This window comes from Eucyclogobius newberryi, unplaced genomic scaffold (assembly GCF_026437365.1).
Source record: "Eucyclogobius newberryi isolate DKJ021-1_F unplaced genomic scaffold, fEucNew1.0.hap1 SCAF_11, whole genome shotgun sequence".
In the NCBI taxonomy this organism is placed as follows: Eukaryota; Metazoa; Chordata; class Actinopteri; order Gobiiformes; family Gobiidae; genus Eucyclogobius; species Eucyclogobius newberryi.
The window spans coordinates 32799239-32821497 of NW_027315735.1; the positions used below are offsets into that span (position 1 = coordinate 32799239).

The 22259-nt window shown below is 40.8% G+C and overlaps 3 protein-coding genes across 3 annotated transcripts; 1 reads left to right on the forward strand and 2 right to left on the reverse strand.

The window, feature by feature from the left end:
• Nucleotides 1-827: 827 nt before the first annotated feature.
• Nucleotides 828-6938, reverse strand: LOC140354737 (uncharacterized). The gene is made up of 2 exons (XM_072439966.1): nt 6752-6938; nt 828-3730 (listed from the first exon to the last, which is right to left on the reverse strand). Exons 1-2 carry the CDS (start codon nt 6753-6755, stop codon nt 1563-1565), a joined length of 2172 nt encoding a protein of 723 aa, XP_072296067.1. The 5' UTR covers nt 6756-6938; the 3' UTR covers nt 828-1562.
• Nucleotides 6939-9506: 2568 nt separating this feature from the next.
• LOC140354752 (uncharacterized) lies at nt 9507-13428 on the forward strand. Its single transcript, XM_072439982.1, has 2 exons — nt 9507-9678; nt 12271-13428. Exon 2 carries the CDS (start codon nt 12293-12295, stop codon nt 13403-13405), a length of 1113 nt encoding a protein of 370 aa, XP_072296083.1. The 5' UTR covers nt 9507-9678; nt 12271-12292; the 3' UTR covers nt 13406-13428.
• Nucleotides 13429-14938: 1510 nt separating this feature from the next.
• Nucleotides 14939-20859, reverse strand: LOC140354771 (interferon regulatory factor 9-like). The gene is made up of 6 exons (XM_072440004.1): nt 20762-20859; nt 20370-20469; nt 17722-17895; nt 17164-17198; nt 16944-17049; nt 14939-15689 (listed from the first exon to the last, which is right to left on the reverse strand). The coding sequence occupies exons 1-6, from the start codon at nt 20846-20848 to the stop codon at nt 15394-15396; spliced, it is 798 nt and encodes a 265-aa protein (XP_072296105.1). The 5' UTR covers nt 20849-20859; the 3' UTR covers nt 14939-15393.
• Between the last annotated feature and the right edge of the window lie 1400 nt (nt 20860-22259).

Below are 22259 nucleotides of genomic sequence, written 5' to 3' on the forward strand. Positions count from 1 at the left end.
ACAATTAAATGCTGAGCTAATTATAAAAATGTTATTATTATGATGATGATTGTATGTGACGATTGTAATGTAAAGATGTCATCTTAAACTTCTGTGTATTTCCCCTGTAAAAATGTGCAATATTTTAGATGACAATCCAATACAACTGTCATAAATGTAAATATAAAGCAGTAAAGTAAAGACCAAATATATGAGACCAAATATGTGAGACTTTTCATTGAATTTGTCTGTCAAATAATCTCCAACGTTCATGGAAATGTGCAGTGGTGTCAAAAAACATTCTATAATTTTGAGATTCAATAGTATCGGCTGTTATAAGTTTAAAAATGGTGTAGAAGAAAAACGTAATTGAGTTTGTGTGGCATTTTCTTTTATTCAGATCCCAAATGCACATTAACCGACATCCGGACTTCACCACAACGCGACTGCTTTGTCTTAAGTGCTCATGTCGCACGCCGTGGAACGTGTTTGTTTGTCACACTGTGGAACATTCCAGTACAACTCGGAGGAAGCCAGCGAGTAAAGTTACAGAGTGCTCTTTAAAAGTCAATATTAAACCAGGTGGGACTGTGCATCATCAGAATGTTCTAAATACCAGAACGGAGGCAAAATGAAGTCAACCGTAAAAATAATAATTTGTTTGACTGAAATGAGATCAACATTTTAATGATATTAGGTCTTTATGAGAAAAAATAAGCAATAAAATATGAATTTCTGGTGTAGAAATGTCAGTTAGTTGTTATTATAATAATACTACATGGTAATACTAACAAATCGATTTCATACATCGCTTTTCAAGGACACTTTCTATAAAAACAGACGGGTAAAAAAATATTTTCTAGTTTTAAAATTGTCTTTGAGCCTCACAAAAAGCATAATTTGTGGTTAAGTCTATAATATATCCAACATTTCTCGAAGTATTGGTCCAGTAAAACCTTAAAATGAGAGCCTTACCTTCTTCAGAAAGTCATAATCTCCTGCTAAATGAACAAACGAACAGTACCGTATTTTCTGGACTATAAGTCGCACCTTTTTTCATAGTTTTGGCCGGGGTGCGACTTATACTTATATACTTATACTCCAGAGCGACTTATATGTGATATTATTTGTTATTTTAACACTTGCAACCGCATTTCATACTCCAGTGCGACTTATACATGTTATTTTCTTCTCTATTGTCCATTTTTTTTGGCTGGTGCGACTTAATTCTCCAGTGCGACTTATAGTCCGGAAAATACGGCAAATGTGTTTCAACCATCACTCATGAGCCGGATTGATCATATTTTGTCATTAAACTCCCAATTTCTCTCAAATTGCTCCACTTCACTTTTGCCTCCATTCTGGAATTTCGCTTGGATTTCTTCACAAACCTCTAGAAGAATCTAAACGAACCAACTGTCCAGGCGAACGCTTTTCACCGGCCAACGATTATTAAGAGCGCTACGGAAAATATATTCGACTTGACGGTTTCCATGCTATAATTCTAACGACAATGGTTCTGCTACATGACAAAATCTACACGGTTCATAAATAGATGACGGGAGAAACCTGCGGCTCTTGGATCAGACCTCGCTGCCTTCCGGGCGCTCGTTTAACCTGGTCAGCTTGACCTCGCAGGAGTGCATCCTCATGTGCAGCGCAAACGCTCGCGACGTGCCCAATCTACTTTTACACGTACGGCAGTGGAAGGCCCGTTTGATTTTGTGGCTCCTCTTGTGATACTCCAAGCTCTTCTTCTGGCTGAACCCGAGCCCGCAGACTCTACAGAGGAAGGGCGCGGCGGCGTCTTTGGGCAGGTCCTTGTCCGCTTCCTTGTGTGTGCTCAGGTGCTTTCTGACGTTGGCGTTCCTCGTGAATCGCTTGTAACAGACCGGGCAGCTGAAGGGCTTTTCTCCCGTGTGCGTCCGGACGTGGAACCTCAGGTTACTTCGGTGCTTGAAGGTCTTGGCGCAGAGCGTGCAGTTGTACGGCCGCTCCCCCGTGTGGGTTCTCCTGTGCGCTTCGTGAACCGACGACGTTGTGAATCTCTTGTTGCAGACGTCGCAGCAGAACCGCCGCTGCATGTTGTGGACTTCCATGTGGCGTTCGAGCCACTCCTGCTCACTGAACTGCGCCTTGCACTGACCGCACGCAAACGGCTTGGGTTTTAACCGCCTGTGATACTGAACATGAGCTCTCAATCGAGTTTGAGTGGGTAAGTCTTTTTGACAGAGCGGACACGTGTACGTCTTGCGCTCGGAGTTCGACGTTTCGCCTAAACTGGTTTGGTTCTTTCCATTTGTCTGCGAGTGTGTTCGCATATGTCTTATGTAATTACCTTTAGTGGCGTAAGACGTTTGGCAAAGCGAACACCTGAATGGTTTTTCGCTCTTTAAAAGTGGAGTTTCATCCGTCAATTTTGTCTTTTCGTTTGCACTTTCGTCTCCGTTCAGGCGCTCACTTTGGGCTGGTTTGGCGCAGTGTTTTTTAAAGTGCAAGTCGTACGTTTGTTTTACGTTAAACCCTTTGTTACAGACGGAGCAGCGAAACGCCCTTTTAATTTTGTGAGTCCTCTCGTGATACGCCAAACTCAGCATTTTGGTAAATCCCGCTCCGCAGTGTTTACAACTGAACGGTTTCGGCGGCAAACTCTTCTGAACTTTGTCCTTCTTGTCGTGCGTGGCCATGTGGCGGCGGACGTTGTTCCGCGTGAGCAACTTGCCGCACACCTGGCAGGTTTCCAGCTTTTTCCTGCTCCGCGGCACTTTCTCGTGCGTCGCCAGGTGCGCCCGCAGACCGGGGCCTCTGGAGAAGGTCTTGCCGCAGAACGTGCAGCTGAACGGCTTGTCGCCCGTGTGCACCTTCTTGTGCCAGTACAGGTTGGCCCGGTGCTTGAAGCCCTTGTGGCAGACGGCGCAGTTGTACGGCCGCTCCTCCGTGTGACTCCTCAAGTGCGAGCGCAGCGTGTCCCGCGAGGCGAAGCGTTTGCTGCAGAAGGTGCAGCAGTGCGGCCGGCTCACGCTGTGGATCTCCATGTGCTGGTCGAACCACGCCTTGTCTTTGAACCTGGCGCCGCAGAGTTCGCACGGGAAAGGCTTGGCCCGGATGTTCTTGGCGTGACAGAACATGTGCGCCGCCAGCTTCGTCTGAGCCGAGAACACTTTGTCGCATAACGTGCAGCGCAAGTTCGGCTTTTTCGCGTCGCCTTGAACGCCTGAGCTCGGGCCGTTCTTTAAGATGGCCGCCGCGCTCTTCTGGCTCTTTGAATATGACGGATGAGTCTTGAAGTGTCTGTTCAGGTTCGTCTTTGATGTGAATGTTTTTTTGCAAACTGAGCAGCTGAATGGCTTCTCGCCGGTGTGCGTTCTTATGTGATTATCTAAATTATACTTGCGTCCAAATTCCCTTTTGCAGTAAGGGCACGGGTGTGTGTCCCGCTCTTGCGTCGTGTCGGGTTCGACGGGCGTGCCGGGCGACTCCGGGGACTCGCACTCGTCGTTCCAATCTTCCGAATTGTCCGTTTCGGAGGAATCGTCCTCTTGCTTGTGGTTCTGTCCGTGATTGGTCGCGCTCTGCGTCTGAGGCGTTGAGCTGAAGGTCGGCTCGTCTTTTTCTTCCACCTTGCCGTCGTCTCCAATCGTCACGGCGATGATGGTAAACGGATAATCCTCTTCTTCCGTTTTAACGTAGCTCGGTTCCTCTTTGACGGCAACATCGTCGTCTTCTGCGTTTTCGTCGATGATGATAAAATCTGTGAAAAACAAACAAAATAAGCGTTTGTGTATTTACTAAATGAACAGTAATAAGTCCGGTTTCGACTTTGGGCTCAGATGAAAAGAGCTTGTGGTGAAAAAGCTGTCCCTGACCTGACCACGCGCTTTGAAAATAATTTACAAAGACGTGTCGGTCGGTGAATCATATCCAGCCGCGTGATTGACAGGTGGATTAACCAATCAGAGGAACGCGTGGTCTGTTCATGTCTAAACGAACTTACAAGGAATTAAAGGAAACTAAAATAACACGGAGGACTGAGAAATGTCACGGATTTCTGAAAGAGACGCACTGAACTCTGTAAATCTGAGGTCAAGTAAGTTATAAGTATTATATATAGTTGTATAGTTACGTTATACATATTTTGTTATTGAATGTTATGAGAATATTTGAGAGGAGACGTCTTCTGCTTCACATCCAAACAGCAGCTCTGGGAGGATATTCTGACGTCCTGCAAAGACATCGAAGCAGAAACTCTCCACAAACTCACAAGTTCAACTGATGCAAGAGGTCGTAAACAGCTTCAGTGAATATGACCTGCTGATGCTTCTAATACAACAAATGACCATTTCCAACATGTGAAACTCTGATGTACATAATTATTTGGAACCGTACATTTTAAGTTTTTATTTTGAAAAAATAAACAAAAATGGCACTGATCTCATTGGGAGGTTTGTTCAAGAACATTCAAATTTAACTCTAAATGTGGATGACTTGAAAATTATGACTGTCATTTATATTGATTATTTGGCAAAATCAAAGGAAAATATAATTTGCATAATCATTTGGTACGCAGTGTAATAAGTGGCTGTAACTGGAGACACATGTTTTCACTTGTGATTGTAGTTTTTAACCCGGGGACAGCGCGTTGTGTTTTGCGCATGTTGTGCACATGTTGTTTACATGTTGTTTACATGTTGTGTACATGTTGTATGTTGTGTACATGTTGTATGTTGTGTACATGTTCAATGTTGGGTACATGTTGTGCACATGTTGTATACATGTTGTATGTTGTGTACATGTTGTATGTTGAGTACATGTTGTATGTTGTATGTTGTGCACATGTTGTATGTTGTATACATGTTGTGTACATGTTGTATGTTGTGTACATGTTGTATGTTGTGTACATGTTCAATGTTGGGTACATGTTGTGCACATGTTGTATGTTGTGCACATGTTGTATGTTGTATACATGTTGTGTACATGTTGTATGTTGAGTACATGTTGTATGTTGTGTACATGTTCAATGTTGGGTACATGTTGTGCACATGTTGTATACATGTTGTATGTTGTGCACATGTTGTATGTTGTATACATGTTGTGTACATGTTGTATGTAGTGTACATGTTGTATGTTGTGTACATGTTGTGCACATGTTGTATACATGTTGTATGTTGTATACATGTTGTGTACATGTTGTGTACATGTTGTGCACATGTTGTTTGTTGTGTACAGGTTGTGCACATGTTGTATACATGTTGTGTACATGTTGTGCACATGTTGTATGTTGTGTACATGTTGTGTACAAGTTGTGCACATGTTGTATGTTGTATACATGTTGTGTACATGTTGTATGTTGTGTACATGTTGTATGTTGTGTACATGTTCAATGTTGGGTACATGTTGTGCACATGTTGTATGTTGTGCACATGTTGTATGTTGTATACATGTTGTGTACATGTTGTATGTTGAGTACATGTTGTATGTTGTGTACATGTTCAATGTTGGGTACATGTTGTGCACATGTTGTATACATGTTGTATGTTGTGCACATGTTGTATGTTGTATACATGTTGTGTACATGTTGTATGTAGTGTACATGTTGTATGTTGTGTACATGTTGTGCACATGTTGTATACATGTTGTATGTTGTATACATGTTGTGTACATGTTGTGTACATGTTGTGCACATGTTGTTTGTTGTGTACAGGTTGTGCACATGTTGTATACATGTTGTGTACATGTTGTGCACATGTTGTATGTTGTGTACATGTTGTGTACAAGTTGTGCACATGTTGTGTGTTGTGTACATGTTGTGCACATGTTGTGTACATGTTGTGCACATGTTGTATGTTGTGCACATGTTGTGTACATGTTGTGCACGTGTTGTGTACATGTTGTGCACATGTTGTGCACGTGTTGTGTATATGTTGTGCACAGGTTGTATGTTGAGTACATGTTGTATACTTGTGTACATGTTGTGCACGTTGTATGTTGAATACATGTTGTGCACATGTTGTGTACATGTTGTGTACATGTTGTGCACATGTTGTGAGTTGTGCACATGTTGTGTACATGTTGTATGTTGAGTACATGTTGTGCACATGTTGAGTACATGTTGTATACTTGTGTACATGTTGTGCACATGTTGTATGTTGAATACATGTTGTGTACATGTTGTGCACATGTTGTATACATGTTGTATGTTGAGTACATGTTGTGCACATGTTGTGTACATGTTGTATACATGTTGTGCACATGTTGTGCACATGTTGTATACATGTTGTGCACAGGTTGTATGTTGAGTACATGTTGTATACTTGTTGTGTACATGTTGTGCACATGTTGTATGTTGAATACATGTTGTGCATGTTGTGTACATGTTGTATGTTGAGTACATGTTGTATACATGTTGTGCACATGTTGTATGTTGAATACATGTTGTGCACAACATGTGCACATGTTGTGCACATGTTGTGTATGTGCAAATGTTGTGTACATGTTGTGTACATGTTGTGCACATGTTGTGCACATGTTGTGTACATGTTGTGTACACAGAGACACATGCAGTACACATGCAGTACACACAGGTTTACAAAGACTCAGGCCTACTTCAAATGAACACTACAGGTTTCTTTCTGTCATCACTGAAGACATTGCACAGAAAATACCATCTTCTTGTATTTCGCCACATCCACTGTCTTTGTGGAGTTTGGTCAAAGATAATAACGTGGAGCTTTTATTGTTTTCATGTTGCTGAAGCGAGAGGCTTTTGTCTTACCCATGTTCTCTCTAAAGTCTCCTCGCAATCCGCGCACTTCACAAAATCACACGCAACAAACGGACTAAATAAAGAAATCCAGTGTTTGTCTATTCATTAGATCCATGTCACTTTAGCAGTATCGTAAGAAATAAAAGCCCGAAGCATCTTAGCATCTGTGCAGCTGCCAGCGGGTCCTTCAGCGGCAGAGGACCGGCCTGAAACCTGCCTGAACAAAAATCATGAACAATATAAATAAATGGAATTGTCTGTATCAGAAGTTAAGTTAACGTTAACATGATCAATAGTCCTCCAGTAAGAACACAGAGTCCCTTTCCCCCCGTGCTGATATTTATAATTAAATTTGGGCTTTGTGTACCATGACACCCCATGGCCGCAGAGGGCGCTGTTGACAGCATAACCTCTTCACTGTAGTGAAGAACATATAAGGACATTTTTGTTGCTTATAAATGTACATACATTTTCTTTTTTTCTTCAAATTTGATTGAACGCCATAAATAAACAGTTTAGACGGAGAGACAAATCATAATCAGTTGACATCCAACAAAAAGATAGAAGTCAAGGCACACGTAAACCAAAATAACAGTCCCACACAGCCCACAGCCTGTCCAATTTTGACATTCTCTAATTGAGTCCGAATGTGATTTTCCCCCCCCCCATTTTGCGAATATAATATGATGTTAAACCAGTCATTGATTGTCAGTGCATTGTGAACATCTTTGGTGAGCGCATAGAGGTCAAAGGGCAGTCAAAGGGGTGTTTCTGCCTTGTGTGGGATAAGTATAACATGTACTGTGAAGCTATTGTAGGGTAAATCCTGATCTGACCACACTGGAGCTTCCACAGGCATAAGTCGACTTGATGCTGTTTTCTGTGAATAAACATCCTTTGAAATACAGAAGCAAGTGACAAGCAAGTTCTTCTTCTTCCACCCAACTACCTCGAACAAGTCCTTTAAGAGACTGCTTATGCTCCAAAGGAAACTCTTCATTGTGTCCATGGCAGGAGTTCTGAGGCCCAAGCACATGGTTCTGAAATCCATGGGGAATAATGATGTTGTCATGAACTGTCTTTAAAACCTCATTGATCTCAGAATCAGAAAAATCAGAATCAGAAAAGGTTTATTGCCATTGCCAATGAACAGAATTCACAAACATAGGAACTTGCCTTGGTGATTCGATGCAACATAAAACAATGAACAATGATAAAACAACCAGTTTTGATGAAGAAAAGTTTTTTGGATCGTGAGTTCACGCTAGAAAGGAAAATCCCAGGCGTTTCCTCAGGCGCAGAAGGACCCGAGGCTAATTCTGCAGCAGATGCTAAAAAAACTGGAACTAGATCCATAGAAGTTGTGGTTCTGATGGATAAGAGCTCTTCACGGGTGTAAGAACACGCTGACACATGATTTATGCACAAAAACAGACAAAACAAAGAGCACGCCGAGGCAGCCTTCAGCGGCGCCATCTGGGACCTTGTCAACTCAGTCCAATACTCAGTTATGGGACTTCTCTACTAGTCACGGTTTGTCCATAACAAACACCATGTTCAAGCAGAAGAGGGCCCATGTGTAATAAATAAATGATTTGGAAGAAATAGAATAAATCTAAGACTATACTAGTCTTCATGTTAAAGCTTATCTCAAGTTTAGTCTATTTCATGATCAAAAACACATTTTCCTCAACAATCCCAGCACATGAGCAGAGTGGATCCCCTCTCGTGACTGGACTGTGCTGTTACAGGCAGCAGTGCTCTGGGACATTCTTCACCACGTCCTGCTTCATCTCCCTGGAATGTGCTCTAGTTTCAGATTTGTCCATTTTGTGATTACAACATCCTCTTTTCTCTTAGACTAAGCATAGGAAGCACTAAACACTCCCATACCTTGCAGGATTAAGTACTATATTCATATGTATTATTTGTGTTTATATTGACTTTTAGAACAGCATGATTTCTCTCATGTGAGTGTTTCAAGGCTGCCCGCCCCCAAAGGCTTCTGATTGGCTCATGTGAGCCAATAGAAAGCCAACATTGTGTTGTTTCTCTCACAGAACCAGGAAGAGAAGAGTGAAGGAGCAGCAGAGACAGAGCAGAGACAGTGAAGGAGCAGCTGAGACAGAGCAGAGACAGTGAAGGAGCAGCTGAGACAGAGCAGAGACAGTGAAGGAGCAGCTGAGACAGAGCAGAGACAGTGAAGGAGCAGAGATAGAGCAGAGACAGTGAAGGAGCAGCTGAGACAGAGCAGAGACAGTGAAGGAGCAGAGACAGAGCAGAGACAGTGAAGGAGCAGCTGAGACAGAGCAGAGACAGTGAAGGAGCAACTGAGACAGAGCAGAGACAGTGAAGGAGCAGCTGAGACAGAGCAGAGACAGTGAAGGAGCAACTGAGACAGAGCAGAGACAGTGAAGGAGCAGCTGAGACAGAGCAGAGACAGTGAAGGAGCAGCTGAGACACAGCGGAGACAGTGAAGGAGCAGCTGAGACAGAGCAGAGACAGTGAAGGAGCAGCTGAGACAGAGCAGAGACAGTGAAGGAGCAGCTGAGACAGAGCAGAGACAGTGAAGGAGCAGCTGAGACAGAGCAGAGACAGTGAAGGAGCAGCTGAGACAGAGCAGAGACAGTGAAGGAGCAGCTGAGACAGAGCAGAGACAGTGAAGGAGCAGCTGAGACAGAGCAGAGACAGTGAAGGAGCAGCTGAGACAGAGCAGAGACAGTGAAGGAGCAGCTGAGACAGAGCAGAGACAGTGAAGGAGCAACTGAGACAGAGCAGAGACAGTGAAGGAGCAGAGACAGCAGCAGCTCTCTTTGGGACAAGAACGAGACTAAACTTTAGAGAGAGTGAACCTTCAGACTCTGTTCTTTGGTCAAAGCTCTTCCAGGACTTTCTGCTGTTACTTCTGCGTTTAACCTCCCCCTGCTGCACAATCTGTAAGTTTGACTCTTTAATCGAATTAGTGGCAGCTCTCGAGTCGACCAGCTCTTTGCCCTCGACCCTAAAAAGGTCGGTGACCCCTTGATAAGTTGCCAGACCAGCCAAGACCACACGCTTTGAAAATAATTAACAAAGAAGTTTTGGTTTGGAATCAAACCCAGTCCCTCCAATTTTCAGAGGGAGTGATTGACAGGCGGATTAACCAATCAGACAAACGCATTGTCCGTTGTGTCTAAACAAACATGGAGGATTACAGGAAAGAATAAATGTCGATGCCTCAAAATGTTCTCCACTCCGCCATCTTGTGTTTAAAAAAAGTAGTACATGTAACATAGTACAGTGTCACAGACCAAATAATATCCAATTTCATTGAGAAAATAACTCTAATACACAATTTAAATCATCTTCCAGATGATGCACATTTATTCCATAACAACAGATGACACATGGTACAATAACAAGGCTTGATTAGGCCTCGTTCTCACGTTCTCTGCTCCCAAGATGCAACACCAGTCACCCACACAGACATCTACAGTTTTGTGTTAGTATTAAACTATTGCAAGATTTCATTGACCACAACGTTGTGATAAGGGAAATTAAGCTTTATTTGAATTGAGAAACTTTTTAACGTGGAGGAGCCTGAAAACCATCTGTGTAAATTGTAAATAACGGTGGTCCAAGGACGGAGCCTTGAGGAACACCTTTATTAAGGTGAGAAAATTTAGATTGAAAGCCATCAACAGAAACAGCTTGAGCTCTATTAAAAAAATTGTATCGAACCCAAAAACATCCAGACGATCCAAGAGAACACAGTGATCCACTGGATCAAAGGCCTTTGACAGATCAACAAAAACAGCAGCACATTCTTCTAGAATGAGGAGAGAAGTTATGAACATATAACATTTTCCAGTACCTTTTAACATTTACTTATGGAACTCCGATAAGGACACAGGAAGCTTACTAATATCATAATCACATACTAGTAGAAGTTTTAGTCTACCCAATTTGTTAAAAATAAAGTTAGGAATACAGCATGTTGTCATTAATAAATGAGCCCCTTGAGAGAAGAACACAGCTATTTATGTTTTTATACAGTCCATTAATGAAGTTTTTAAATGTAATGCCAAATATGAGAAATAATAAAAGGATGTTCTACTGTATCAAAGGCCTTGTAAAAGTCCAAAATTAAAATAAAAACATCTTCTATTAAGTCTCTGTATTCAGTAAAGTCCATAAGCTGTCTTATATTGTTATGAATTGATCTGCCTGATTGTGTCTCCGCAATGATATTTTAAAGCTCTGATTGAAGACGAGAGGAAAAAATGTATGTTAATATCTTATAATCAGAATTTCACAAAGTGTGATAGGTCTTCTGTTTTCTATGATTCTAGGATCTTTCTTAGGTTTTGGAATGGAAATTATAACCCCATGTTTCATAGTAGTTGGAAGTGAGCAGGTTTCAAAAAACCCTTAAAAAACCCTTAAAAAACCTGAAAAATAAAAGTGTGACGGATTGCAGTGAGTCCATCTGACCCAGGGGCTTAATGAGGAGATCATCTGCAGATTGCAGTTCATCTATAGATATCGGACTATCACACGTTTTCTTATAAGGCTGAGCAAAATGTTTGCCGTAACCCGACCGACCCGGAATAAAACTAGCCGACTGACAAAAAATATATCTGCATTTTGTTAAAAAAACGCCAAATTGTTTTATTTTTCAATAATTTCGTCGACTCACCGACCGGTCTTTCCTAAAGCGCCATGTCAAATATTTTCATCTTTCATCTCAAAGGACTATTAATGCACTGCGCAAAGCAGGTGCGTCTTCATTTGCGGTCCTCCTTACCAAACTAAAGGATTGCGGCGTACAAAAGCTTGATTTGAAATATCTTAAAATCGTGAGATTTAGTCTCCTGATCTGGTTGATCGAGATGTTTTCCGTCATTGACTGTTGAAGCCTGACCCCTGGACTGTTGAAGCCTGACCCCTGGCGGTCACTCCGGGTCAAAAAATGGCAACATTTTTATCTTTTTTTTTTTTTGCCTTCAAAAAAAAAAATGTAAGAATTTACCTACCGACCGACCCACTTGAAAAATGTTGGGTCGGGTTACAGCAAACATACAATTTATTTGGGGTAGCTTAATCTATAATCTATTTTTGGGATGTGTTGAGCCATCTCAGTTAGAAAAGCTTCACAGTCTTTTACAGATAACTTTGAACTGTAAAGTTGGCTATAAAACTTAAATATTTCCTAAGATATTGTTTTTTCATCTGAAATTTCTATATTGTCAATTGTCAAAGATTGAATGCTATTTTTTTCTTGATGTCTTTTTTTTAGGCCACAAAAATAAGCTGAGTTCTTCTCTCCATTTTGCCCTGGATCTAATAAATGCTCCTTGGGCTTCATGAATATAGATTTGATCTAGAGTAGATTGAAAAAAAACAAAACTGTTTTTGCATGCTGCTGATGACTAATGTTTGTAACTGAAAATCATCCAAATATTTCTAATACAGTAAAAATAACTACCAAAACTCACAAGGGTTAATATTCTTTTTGCTTGACGTCTCCTTTTCTGTGTTAATGGCAGATCCACCAAGTCCATCAACAGAATGGGGTTCACATGTGACCAGTGTGGAAAGACATGGGCCAATGCTTCCAGACTCAAAATTCATTACAGAACTCACACAGGGGAAAGACCATATGAGTGTGACCAGTGTGGGACAAGTTTTTCTACAGCAGCAAATTTCAAAATCCACACCAGAGTCCACACTGGAGAAAAGCCATTCAGCTGTCATATTTGTGAGAAGGAATTTTCACAGTCAAGCAACTTAGTATCACACATGAGAGTCCACACTGGAGAGAAACCATTTGAATGTGATCAGTGTGGGAATACTTTCTCTATGTCACGCAGTCTCAAACGTCACATGAGAATCCATGCAGGACAAAGGCCGTACAAATGCGACCAGTGTGATAAGGAATTTACACAGTCTAGTCACCTTAAAAGTCACATGAGAGTTCACACTGGAGAAAAACTTAACAGCTGTGATGTTTGTGGTAAGAGGTTTGGACGAATTTATTACCTCAAAGAACATATGAGGATCCACACTGGAGAGAAGCCTTTTGGTTGTGACCAGTGTGGAAAACCCTTTATGACCAAACAGCAGCTCTCAAAACACCAGCGAGTCCACAGAGATGAGAGGCCATACCAATGTGACCAGTGTGAGAAGGCCTTTAGAACATCAAGTAACCTCTTACACCACTACCGAACCCACACAGGGGAAAAACCTTACAGATGTGACCAGTGTGGGAAGGAGCTTTCTAGGTTTTACGGCTACAAATGTCATTTGAGAATCCACTCTGGAGAAAAGCCATACAAATGTGAACACTGCAGTAAAACTTTTAGAAGTTCATCAGACCTCACAGTGCACCGTCGGATCCACACCGGAGGGAAGCCATTTGTCTGTGGAGAGTGTGGGAAGGCTTTTGCATCTGGGTCAAATCGTAATAAACATATTAAAACCTGTAGTTATAAGGAGAAAAGCTGCAGCTCTAACCAGTGTGGGAGGGCGTTCAAAAAACCTGGTCAACTGAAGGTGCATCGTCTTGAACAAACTAAAGGAGACAGAGCTGCTGAGTCTGGATCAAGTGAACCCAAAGTCGGACTCAAAAAGCTGGAGATCAGGCTCCAGAGAGTCCAGACTGAGAAGGAAAGACCAGTGTAGATCCAGAACACTGGACAGAGGTTAATGTTGAAACGATCTGCAAGTGACTATATTTAACTGATTTTCTTTCTTATTTATATAGCTTACTTGTACAGCGTGAGATTAATCTAAGCCTGAGATTAATGTAAGTCTGAGTTTGTGTTCATATGACATCACAATATTCTAAACTGTTCTTAGTTTGACACTGAGGTGGAGGACAAGACAGAAGTTACTTTGGATGTCAAAAGTATGAAAAATTAGACACTTAAACAAGTATTAAAACAAGATACTCATTTCACCAAAATCACACTAAGACACAATTACACCTTTCTTGAACAGCTTTAAAATAATCTTGATTCTGTCTAAAAATAGCTAATGTTATTCATCCCTGTGTTATCAAAACCATTACTTTATTTCTTATTCTTGAAATCAAGTGTGACAGTTTAGCACTAAATGTGTTCAAAGGCACCGCAGAGGTTTACCACGTGTAACTCTTACAGTGCTGGGACAGAAAACAGGAACTATATCAGAACCATAGTTATTAGAAAATAGTAAATATCCTTTAATATGATACTACAAAATGTTCAAGGTCAAAATACAGAGATGTCGGAGAACACGGGCGTCCGACAAACCCTTCCAGTGTTTGTACACAAATGTAAACAATGGTGACTTAGCGTTAGCCTCCAAACACTGAAAGCCAGGGCTGTTTTGGCGTCTGAAACCAATGGAGCGTGCGTGAGTAGAGGTGGGCCATGTGAAAAGGAACATCTGATTTTAATGATGAAAATATTCAGACAATATTTGATCAAAGTGTCAGAAATGTCTTTGAGGTTCAAATTTTACATTGAACGTCACGAACACATGGAATATTAGGCTAATTTGCTCATTATATATAAACATTTTACAAACGACTGTTTCCATGCACAGAAAGTCTGATCAGGTTCTGATTTCTAGTTATCAGATGATTGAAATGTAAACATTCTGAATCTGAAGTGAGTGAGGATTGTTCAATGAATCGATAATTGAGATTATTCAGGTCGCAATATAATCGTAAGAAATAAAAAATATTTAGATAGATTAAAGTATTTTTGTTTCTCACATTAACTTTACTTTGTCATTCATAAAGTTTGATTCTGTAAAGTCACAAACTTGAGGATTAATAATGTAATAAAGCCGTCTTAATCATAAATAATATTTAAATCATCTTTTTCCCCCTTTCACAATAATCGTAACACTGAAGTTTAATGATTATATCCTAAAATGTGAGTAATCTGATTTCTCTCTGATTGTTCTCACCTGTGCAGGTTTTGACAAGAAAAACAACGTGAAAAAGAGAAAACTTATGTTTTAAAGACAAAAATGAAAGAGCAAATGTTAAAAAATGCAAAACATATGTACTTTGTCTTCCAAATACAATAACGATCACATTTTAGATTATTTTGTCAACTTTGTTTTGAAAAAACATTTTAATATCGAGTTTATCGTTTAAAGTTTTAAAAAAAAATTGCAAACAAGAAAATCTTTCGAACACAGGAAGGTGATAATTCTATTTATTTCTGATAATTAAACCTCAACTAAAGCGTTTAAAGACATGATTTAGCACATTTCTGTTGGACTGACATAATATCGTCTGAATATTGTTCTCGAGATGCAACAAAAATATGTGGAAATCTTCATTTTTGTGGACATGGCCCAGCCCCTGGTCACAAGGTGTTTGTGGCGATCAGATTTCTCTGTTCTCCATCTAATTATTGTGTGATCTGGTTTTAAATGCCTGTGTAAATGTACATAATCATGGTCAAATGTAAATATTTGAGACTTTTACTTCCAGAAGGCGAGAGCTTCTGTTGAGCTTCATGTGTGTGTAGTAAAGGAGGTGTTGTGCTTGTGGGAGGGCATCAGGGCATCAGGACATGGACGTGGTCAAACCCGACGCTTCACCTGACGTTTCTCCATCTCTGAACCTGAACGGCGTCTTTGCTGCTCGCTTCCTTTTACGATCGCCTGCTTCATAAGTGTTCCATCCGTCGTTTTGCTTTGAGGGGAAAACTGTTCACTGCAGATTTAGAGTCGTCGTTCCAATCGCCCGAACAGTCCGTTTCCAAAGAGTTCAGCTTCTGTCCGTAACTCTTGAAGTGTATTTGAGGATCTAAGCTGAAGACCGGCACATCAGTTTCTTCCACTTTGCCGTTTTCTCCGATTCTCACAGTGACGATCGTGCACGGAAAGTCCTCTTCCTCCGGTTTGATGAATCCTGCTTCCTCTTCCATGGGAATGTCGTCCGGTTCATCTTTAACGTCAAAAGCTGTAGAAAATAAACGGATCACGTTGACGTGTTTCGTAAAACATTAATCAGTTTAACTGGAATATATGAACCTCCTGCTGATACTGATATTTGGTGTGAAACTCAGTGGCGGCTGGTCCAATAAGGGCGATGGGGCTCCGCCCCCTCCTGGCAATCAGCCAATTATGTCAAATGGTATTCAACAATTGTTTTGTCTCAAAACAATATTTGTTCAGAATTATTCTATATCATTATTAGTTTAAATGTGTAACATAATCTATATATATATTATATATATGTATATATATACATATATATATATATACGTTGTATATTCGTACGTCGTGAGACTGTTTGAAAATTGCCCTTGAGCCTCATAGAAAATTGGAATCTTTATCCAATCACATCAGAGAAAAATGGACTATATCACTATTGAAAAAATGATTCAGAATGAGCTGCTCGACTGTTTGCTGGTTGTGAATAAAAATTATATTCATGATGAAGTGAAAGCGGCTGATTTCATATCAATCCAACCATGTGATGTGTCAAACTCCATGCTCCGTTACCTTGACTACAAACACACTAAAGAGGAGTGTTTTTTTAGTGGATAAGGTCACGCTTAAGTATCGCTTAACTTCTAAATGACAAGTCTTTAAGAACAACTTTCTATGTTGCAATAATGTCTGTGATGATGAAATATAAAAATATAAATGTTACACATGTAGTTCAGAGTAACTAATGCCACTTTGAAGTTGTTTTATGAAACACCAACAATTGTTTGTGTTTTTATATTCTCGTCATGTAGTAATTGCTACTCTGCAGTATAAGTTACAGTGTCACTGAGATTTGTGTTTTGCTCTTTACAATCTGATATTTTATAAAGTGTAAAATGTCATTTTATGTCAAATGTATTTTCTTACGAATGGAATCTGCCTCGAAGTCATTGTATTATCATGACCAAAAGTGAAAATAAAGTGGGTTTACTTAATCAATTCAGTTGTAAATGTGTTTTTAGAATATGTATTTATACAGTCAATGTAACATATTCAATTTTGGACACTTAAAAAAACAAAAACACTATATTTTGCACCACCAGCCGCCGCTGGTGAAACTGTTCCTTTCCCTTTTACACGTCTTTCATTCATCGGGAGGTTCAGACAAAGTTTGTGCTGCTTGTGTTTGTGGAAAGCTGTGAAGAAGTCACACTTAACACTTGATAAAGCTTCTAATCCTGAACATAAACGAGTGCAGTTTATCCAGAGACGTTCATGTCACCTTCAGCACTCTCGGTCTCTTCTGAACACTCCTGTTTGACTCTGGTCACGTCTGGTTTGGTGACGTCTGTGGAACCGTCCTCAGGAATAAACTGCTCTGTCGACGCCTGCAAATGAAAGAAAATCTTATTTGACATAAAACAATGTTACATTTAGTAGTGGTTTTCCTGCATCTTCCTTTATGCTTATGTGTTATGTGTATAAATGTGTGTAAAACTGACTTTGATGTTCATCCTTTTGTCGATTGTCTTCAGAGCTGAAACACACAAACACTGAGTAAAAGTCATGTCTCAGGCTCAGTGCACGGCCCCTCGGACTCATTCATCAAGTCTCCCTCTGTTCAGCTCAGATCTTCACCGTCTCCATCCACAACCACACAGTCACTTTCACCTTTCACCACACGTCATGTCAGTCGTAACTCAGTATTTCCATATCGTCTTACAGAGGGACAAAAGGTTCACACTTCAGTCCAGAAAAGTGCAGTTGTAGGAAGAGCAAAGACACTGTGCAGAACCCTCAGGCTCCAGGCCGAGGACCCGAGCTTAGAAGGATGAGATCGTCCCAGAAGGTGAGAAGGGACATGTTCTGTACATCTATATTTACTTCCAGAGAGATGTATTAAATATTTCAAAAGCTCCCACAGATCTGAATCCAAACTCTGCATGTGGCCACGTCGTCCTGCCCTACATTTGACTCTTTGACTGATGCTAAACTGCTCAAAAGACATGATATGATCAGCACATCGCCCTCACGTTTGTTTGTACTTCTGTATTTCTCACCTTTACACGTGCTTCCTTTTATAGACAGCATTTTGTAAACTCTAAAAGCGTTGGATCCTCTCTTGATGTGCTTGTCCTTCACCTCCACGATGTCGGCTAAACTGTTGAGAGCACAGCGGAAATTACTCTTCCACATTCTCGGGTTTGGACGCTCCACTCCGGGACGATATTTACCTGAACAATAGAAAGAAGAAAACACTTTTTTATTCTAATGCTGATGTTTTAGCACTCTGCTGTTGGAACTAATTAAGTTTGACTCTTTAATCTAATTTAATCTAATTATCTACAAGTTTTGTGTACATGGTATGTGGCATGCAGTGAAAATGTGTCCTATCACAATTATGCAGACGACACTCAGATCTATGTTTCACTATCGGCAGGTGAATATGGACCAGTAGATTCACTCTGTCACTGCATCCAACAGATCAGTGTGTGGATGCAAAACAACTTTCTCCAGCTGAACTCAGACAAGACTGAAATAATCGTTTTTGGCCCACAGAAACAAAGAGAAAGTGTTAGCGGTCACCTCCAGAGTCTCGCTCTAAAACCTACAAACCAAATTAGAAATCTGGGGGTAATAATGGACTCAGACTTGAACTTTAATAGCCACGTCAAATCAATAACATCAGCAGCTTTTTACCATCTAAAAAACATTGCCAAAATCAAAAATATAGTGTCAAAACCAGATTTAGAGAGACTTATCCATGCGTTTGTCTCCAGTAGATTAGACTGTAACGGCCTGCTCACTGGCCTCTCCAAACGAGCTGTAAAACAGCTGCAGTACATCCAGAACGCTGCTGCTCGGGTCCTGACTAGAACCAGGAAGTATGATCACATTAGTCCTGTTCTCAGGTCTCTGCACTGGCTCCTGTGGCTCAGAGAATAGACTTTAAAGTAGCTCTGCTTGTGTACAAGTCTCTCCATGGCCTAGCACCAAAGTCCATCTTGGATATATTAGTGCCATATGAACCATCTCGGACTCTGAGGACCTCAGGGACCGGCCTCTTGCTGGTGCCAGAGTCAGGACAAAACATGGGGAATCTGCGTTTCAGTTTTATGCAGCTAAAATCTGGAACAGTCTTCCTGAAGATGTGAGACAGGCTTCTACTCTGACAATGTTCAAATCTAAGCTAAAAACAGTTTTGTTTAGCTGCGCATATGACTGAAAGGATTTTTTCTTTGCACTCTTCTCTTTTGTTTGTGATTTTATTAGTTTAGAAAATCAGTTGGATAGATAATTTTTAATTTAGTTAATTTTATTGTATTTCTGTTTCTGTAATTTCTTTGTGATTTGAATGCATTTTTCCTGCTGTGAAGCACTTTGAATTGCCTTGTGTATGAAATGTGCTCTACAAATAAACTTGCCTTGCCTTGCCATGGTATGCAAATGTTTATCTCATAGTAATAATTTATCTTTTTCTTTATGCATGCATTTGATTCTATGTATCCTGCTTTTATTATTGTTTATCGTTCTGTGTTGCACCAAATCACCAAAGCGAGCAATGACAATGGCATTAAACCTTTTCTGATTCTTGTTCTAATTGTTGGCTCATTTAATTTTAGTTAGAACTGAAGTGAAAAGGCCCCAACAGTGCATATGGGAGGGAGTCAATGTATTTATTTAACCCTTGTGACCTGTTGGGTAGCTTATATTGGCAAATATCTCTTTCTGTGGCTATAGCAGATCCACCAAGTCCAACAGAATGGGGTTCATATGTGACCAGTGTGGAAAAGCATGGCACTTTTGCTTCTACCCTCAAACAACATCACAGTACTCGCACAATATGAATATGACCAGTGTGAAAACATATTTGCACATTCTAATACACAAGAGAAACACCTTACAGCTGTGATGTTTGTGGTCAGAGATTTAGAGGAAAGTGTTCTCTCAAAGAACATGAGCGGTTCAGCAATGGAGAAAAGCCTTTCGAGTTTGAACATTTAGGACCAAAAGGCAGCTCTGAGCACACCAGCGTGTCCACAGAGAAGAGAGGCCATACTAATGTGACCAGTGTGAGAAGGCTTTTAGAACATCACTGCATATCTCCATTCACTACCAAACCTACATAAGAGAAAAATATACAGATGCGACCAAAATTATAAACCTTCACAATGCTAGAAAGAGCTACGGGGCAGTTTGCAAGCAGCTTGATGAAAAAAAGATCAATTGTTGGAGCAATTGTTGACCTGAAGAGAGCTGGGACCACAGTTTCAAAGGTTACTATGGTAATACACTATACATGGCCCACATTGGTCCCACTCTGAGGTGTGTTTGGCTAATACTCCACTTCCCCAACCATTTCCACAGGAGTTGTCCCAGACTGATATTGCAGAGCTAAACCTCATTAGCGCTTTGTCAACACTTCTAAATGTTCTTAAAGCAGGTTCTTGTATTTCTTTAGCAGTTCAGCCCCGCTTTGATTAATCCTGTTTTCTTTGACCTTTCAACTTGTAAAAACACAAGTTAAAATAATATACAGGGAAACAGATGAAGAAGTGCTTGCCCTCGTCACAATAAAAGTCCTTTATCAGCCCGGACTGAATAAGGACTTTTAAGTGCCGCAGACTCTTTTCATGACATCGCAAGTCTTTCCTCTGTTCATCTTAAGACACTGTGTTAGGCTGTGTTGTGATATGAAGAGCCGTACCAGTGTGAAGGGCCCATCTCATGAACAGACCAGCGTCTTTCTCTAAATCCCAATTCTGATGAGCCCCATGAAGCCACCGGATCTGGAAGATTCGCTCTTCCTTAAAATGAAGAAAATAAAAATTACATTTGACCCATCCTTCAATGTCTGAAAAGAGAAACACTCAAGAGTATGAATTATTTATTAAAGAATTAGGGCTGCTTTATTTGAGTAGTTGACTAGTAAGCAAGTATGTTTTGCTAAAAGCTTCTAAATGTAGAATATTTACAGCAGAAAATATGTTATTGATTAAATTCACAGTTTTTTGTCCGTCTGTGGAGTTAAGGTGTGAAAAATGAGAGTCCCAGGTGGAATCTATTGTTTGTTTTTTCCGCGATTATGATTATACTGACTTTATTGATCCATTTGAGTCCAGGAATCTGACAGGAGTCGATCTGTTCTTCCAGCCACGGCCTCATCCTCATCCGGTCCACTGGCATCGTGTCCTGGACAGAACACAAAACAAACATGAGAAGTGTGTCGACTGGTGCGCACAAGAGCCACGGTTGTCATTTCAGATCTTCAATGATCAGCAGAATGTTTTTTTTAGGCGTGTTTAGAGCCAAACGCTGCTCAATATTTCATTTCAACACCCTGTGATTTTGTATGTTCTCCTACTTAGAAATTATGGAAAGGTCTGAAATGTTCCTCGTAGGTGCATTTCCACTGTGAGAGACAGAATCAAAAATAATAATCCGGAAATTACATTGTATGATTTTTGAATATAATTTATCTGTATGGTATTGCGGCAAATAAGTATTTGAACACCTGAGAAAATCAGTGTTAATATTTGGTACAGAAGCCGTTGTTTACAATTAGAGGTCAAAGGTTTCCTGTAGTTCTGGACCAGGTTTGCACACTCTGCAGCAGTGAGTGCGACCCACTCCTCCACACAGATCTTCTCTAGATCTGACAGGTTTCAGGGCTGTTGCTGAGCAACACGGAGTTTCCAAAGATTTCCTATTGGATTTAGGTCTGGAGACCTGCTAGTCCACTCCAGAACCTTGATGTGCTTCTTATGGAGCCACTCCTTGGTTCTCCTGGCTGTGTGCTTCAGGTAATTATCATGTTGGACGACTCAACCACGACCAATATTCCATGCGCTGACTGAGAAGGAGGTTGTTGCCCAAAATCTTGCAATACGTTCATTCTCTCCTTAATACAGTGCAGTCGTCCTGTTCGCTGAGCAGAAGAACACCCCAAAGCACCATGACCCCGTGCGCCACAGTAGGAATGGTGTTCTTGGGATGGAGTTCTTGGGATGGAGTTCTTGGGATGTGTTCTTGGGATGGAGTTCTTGGGATGGTGTTCTTGGGATGGAGTTCTTGGGATGAAATTCCTGGGATGAAATTCTTGGGATAGTGTTCTTGAGATGGTGTTCTTGGGATGGTGTTCTTGGGATGGTGTTCTTGGGATGGAGTTCTTGGGATGGAGTTCTTGGGATGGTGTTCTTGGGATGGTGTTCTTGGGATGGAGTTCTTGGGATGGAGTTCTTGGGATGAAATTCTTGGGATGAAATTCTTGGGATAGTGTTCTTGAGATGGAGTTCTTGGGATGTGTTCTTTGGATGGTGTTCTTGGGATGGAGTTCTTGGGATGTGTTCTTTGGATGGTGTTCTTGGGATGGAGTTCTTGGGATGTGTTCTTGGGATGGAGTTCTTGGGATGGTGTTCTTGGGATGGTGTTCTTGGGATGGAGTTCTTGGGATGGAGGTCTTGAGATGGTGTTCTTGAGATGGTGTTCTTGAGATGGAGTTCTTGGGATGGTGTTCTTGGGATGGTGTTCTTGGGATGGTGTTCTTGGGATGGAGTTCTTGGGATGGAGTTCTTGGGATGGTGTTCTTGAGATGGTG

Bases quoted from the DNA above. Each gene is read 5' to 3' on its own strand.
- LOC140354771 (XM_072440004.1), bottom strand. From the start codon at position 20,848: ATGCCAGTGGACCGGATGAGGATGAGGCCGTGGCTGGAAGAACAGATC. The intron at 20,470-20,761 runs GTCAGTATAATC...CTTCATTTTAAG, and splicing joins GACTCAAATGGATCAATAAA to GAAGAGCGAATCTTCCAGAT. The intron at 17,199-17,721 runs GTGAGAAATACA...TGTGTGTTTCAG, and splicing joins AAAAGGAAGCACGTGTAAAG to CTCTGAAGACAATCGACAAA.
- LOC140354752 (XM_072439982.1), top strand. From the start codon at position 12,293: ATGGGGTTCACATGTGACCAGTGTGGAAAGACATGGGCCAATGCTTCC.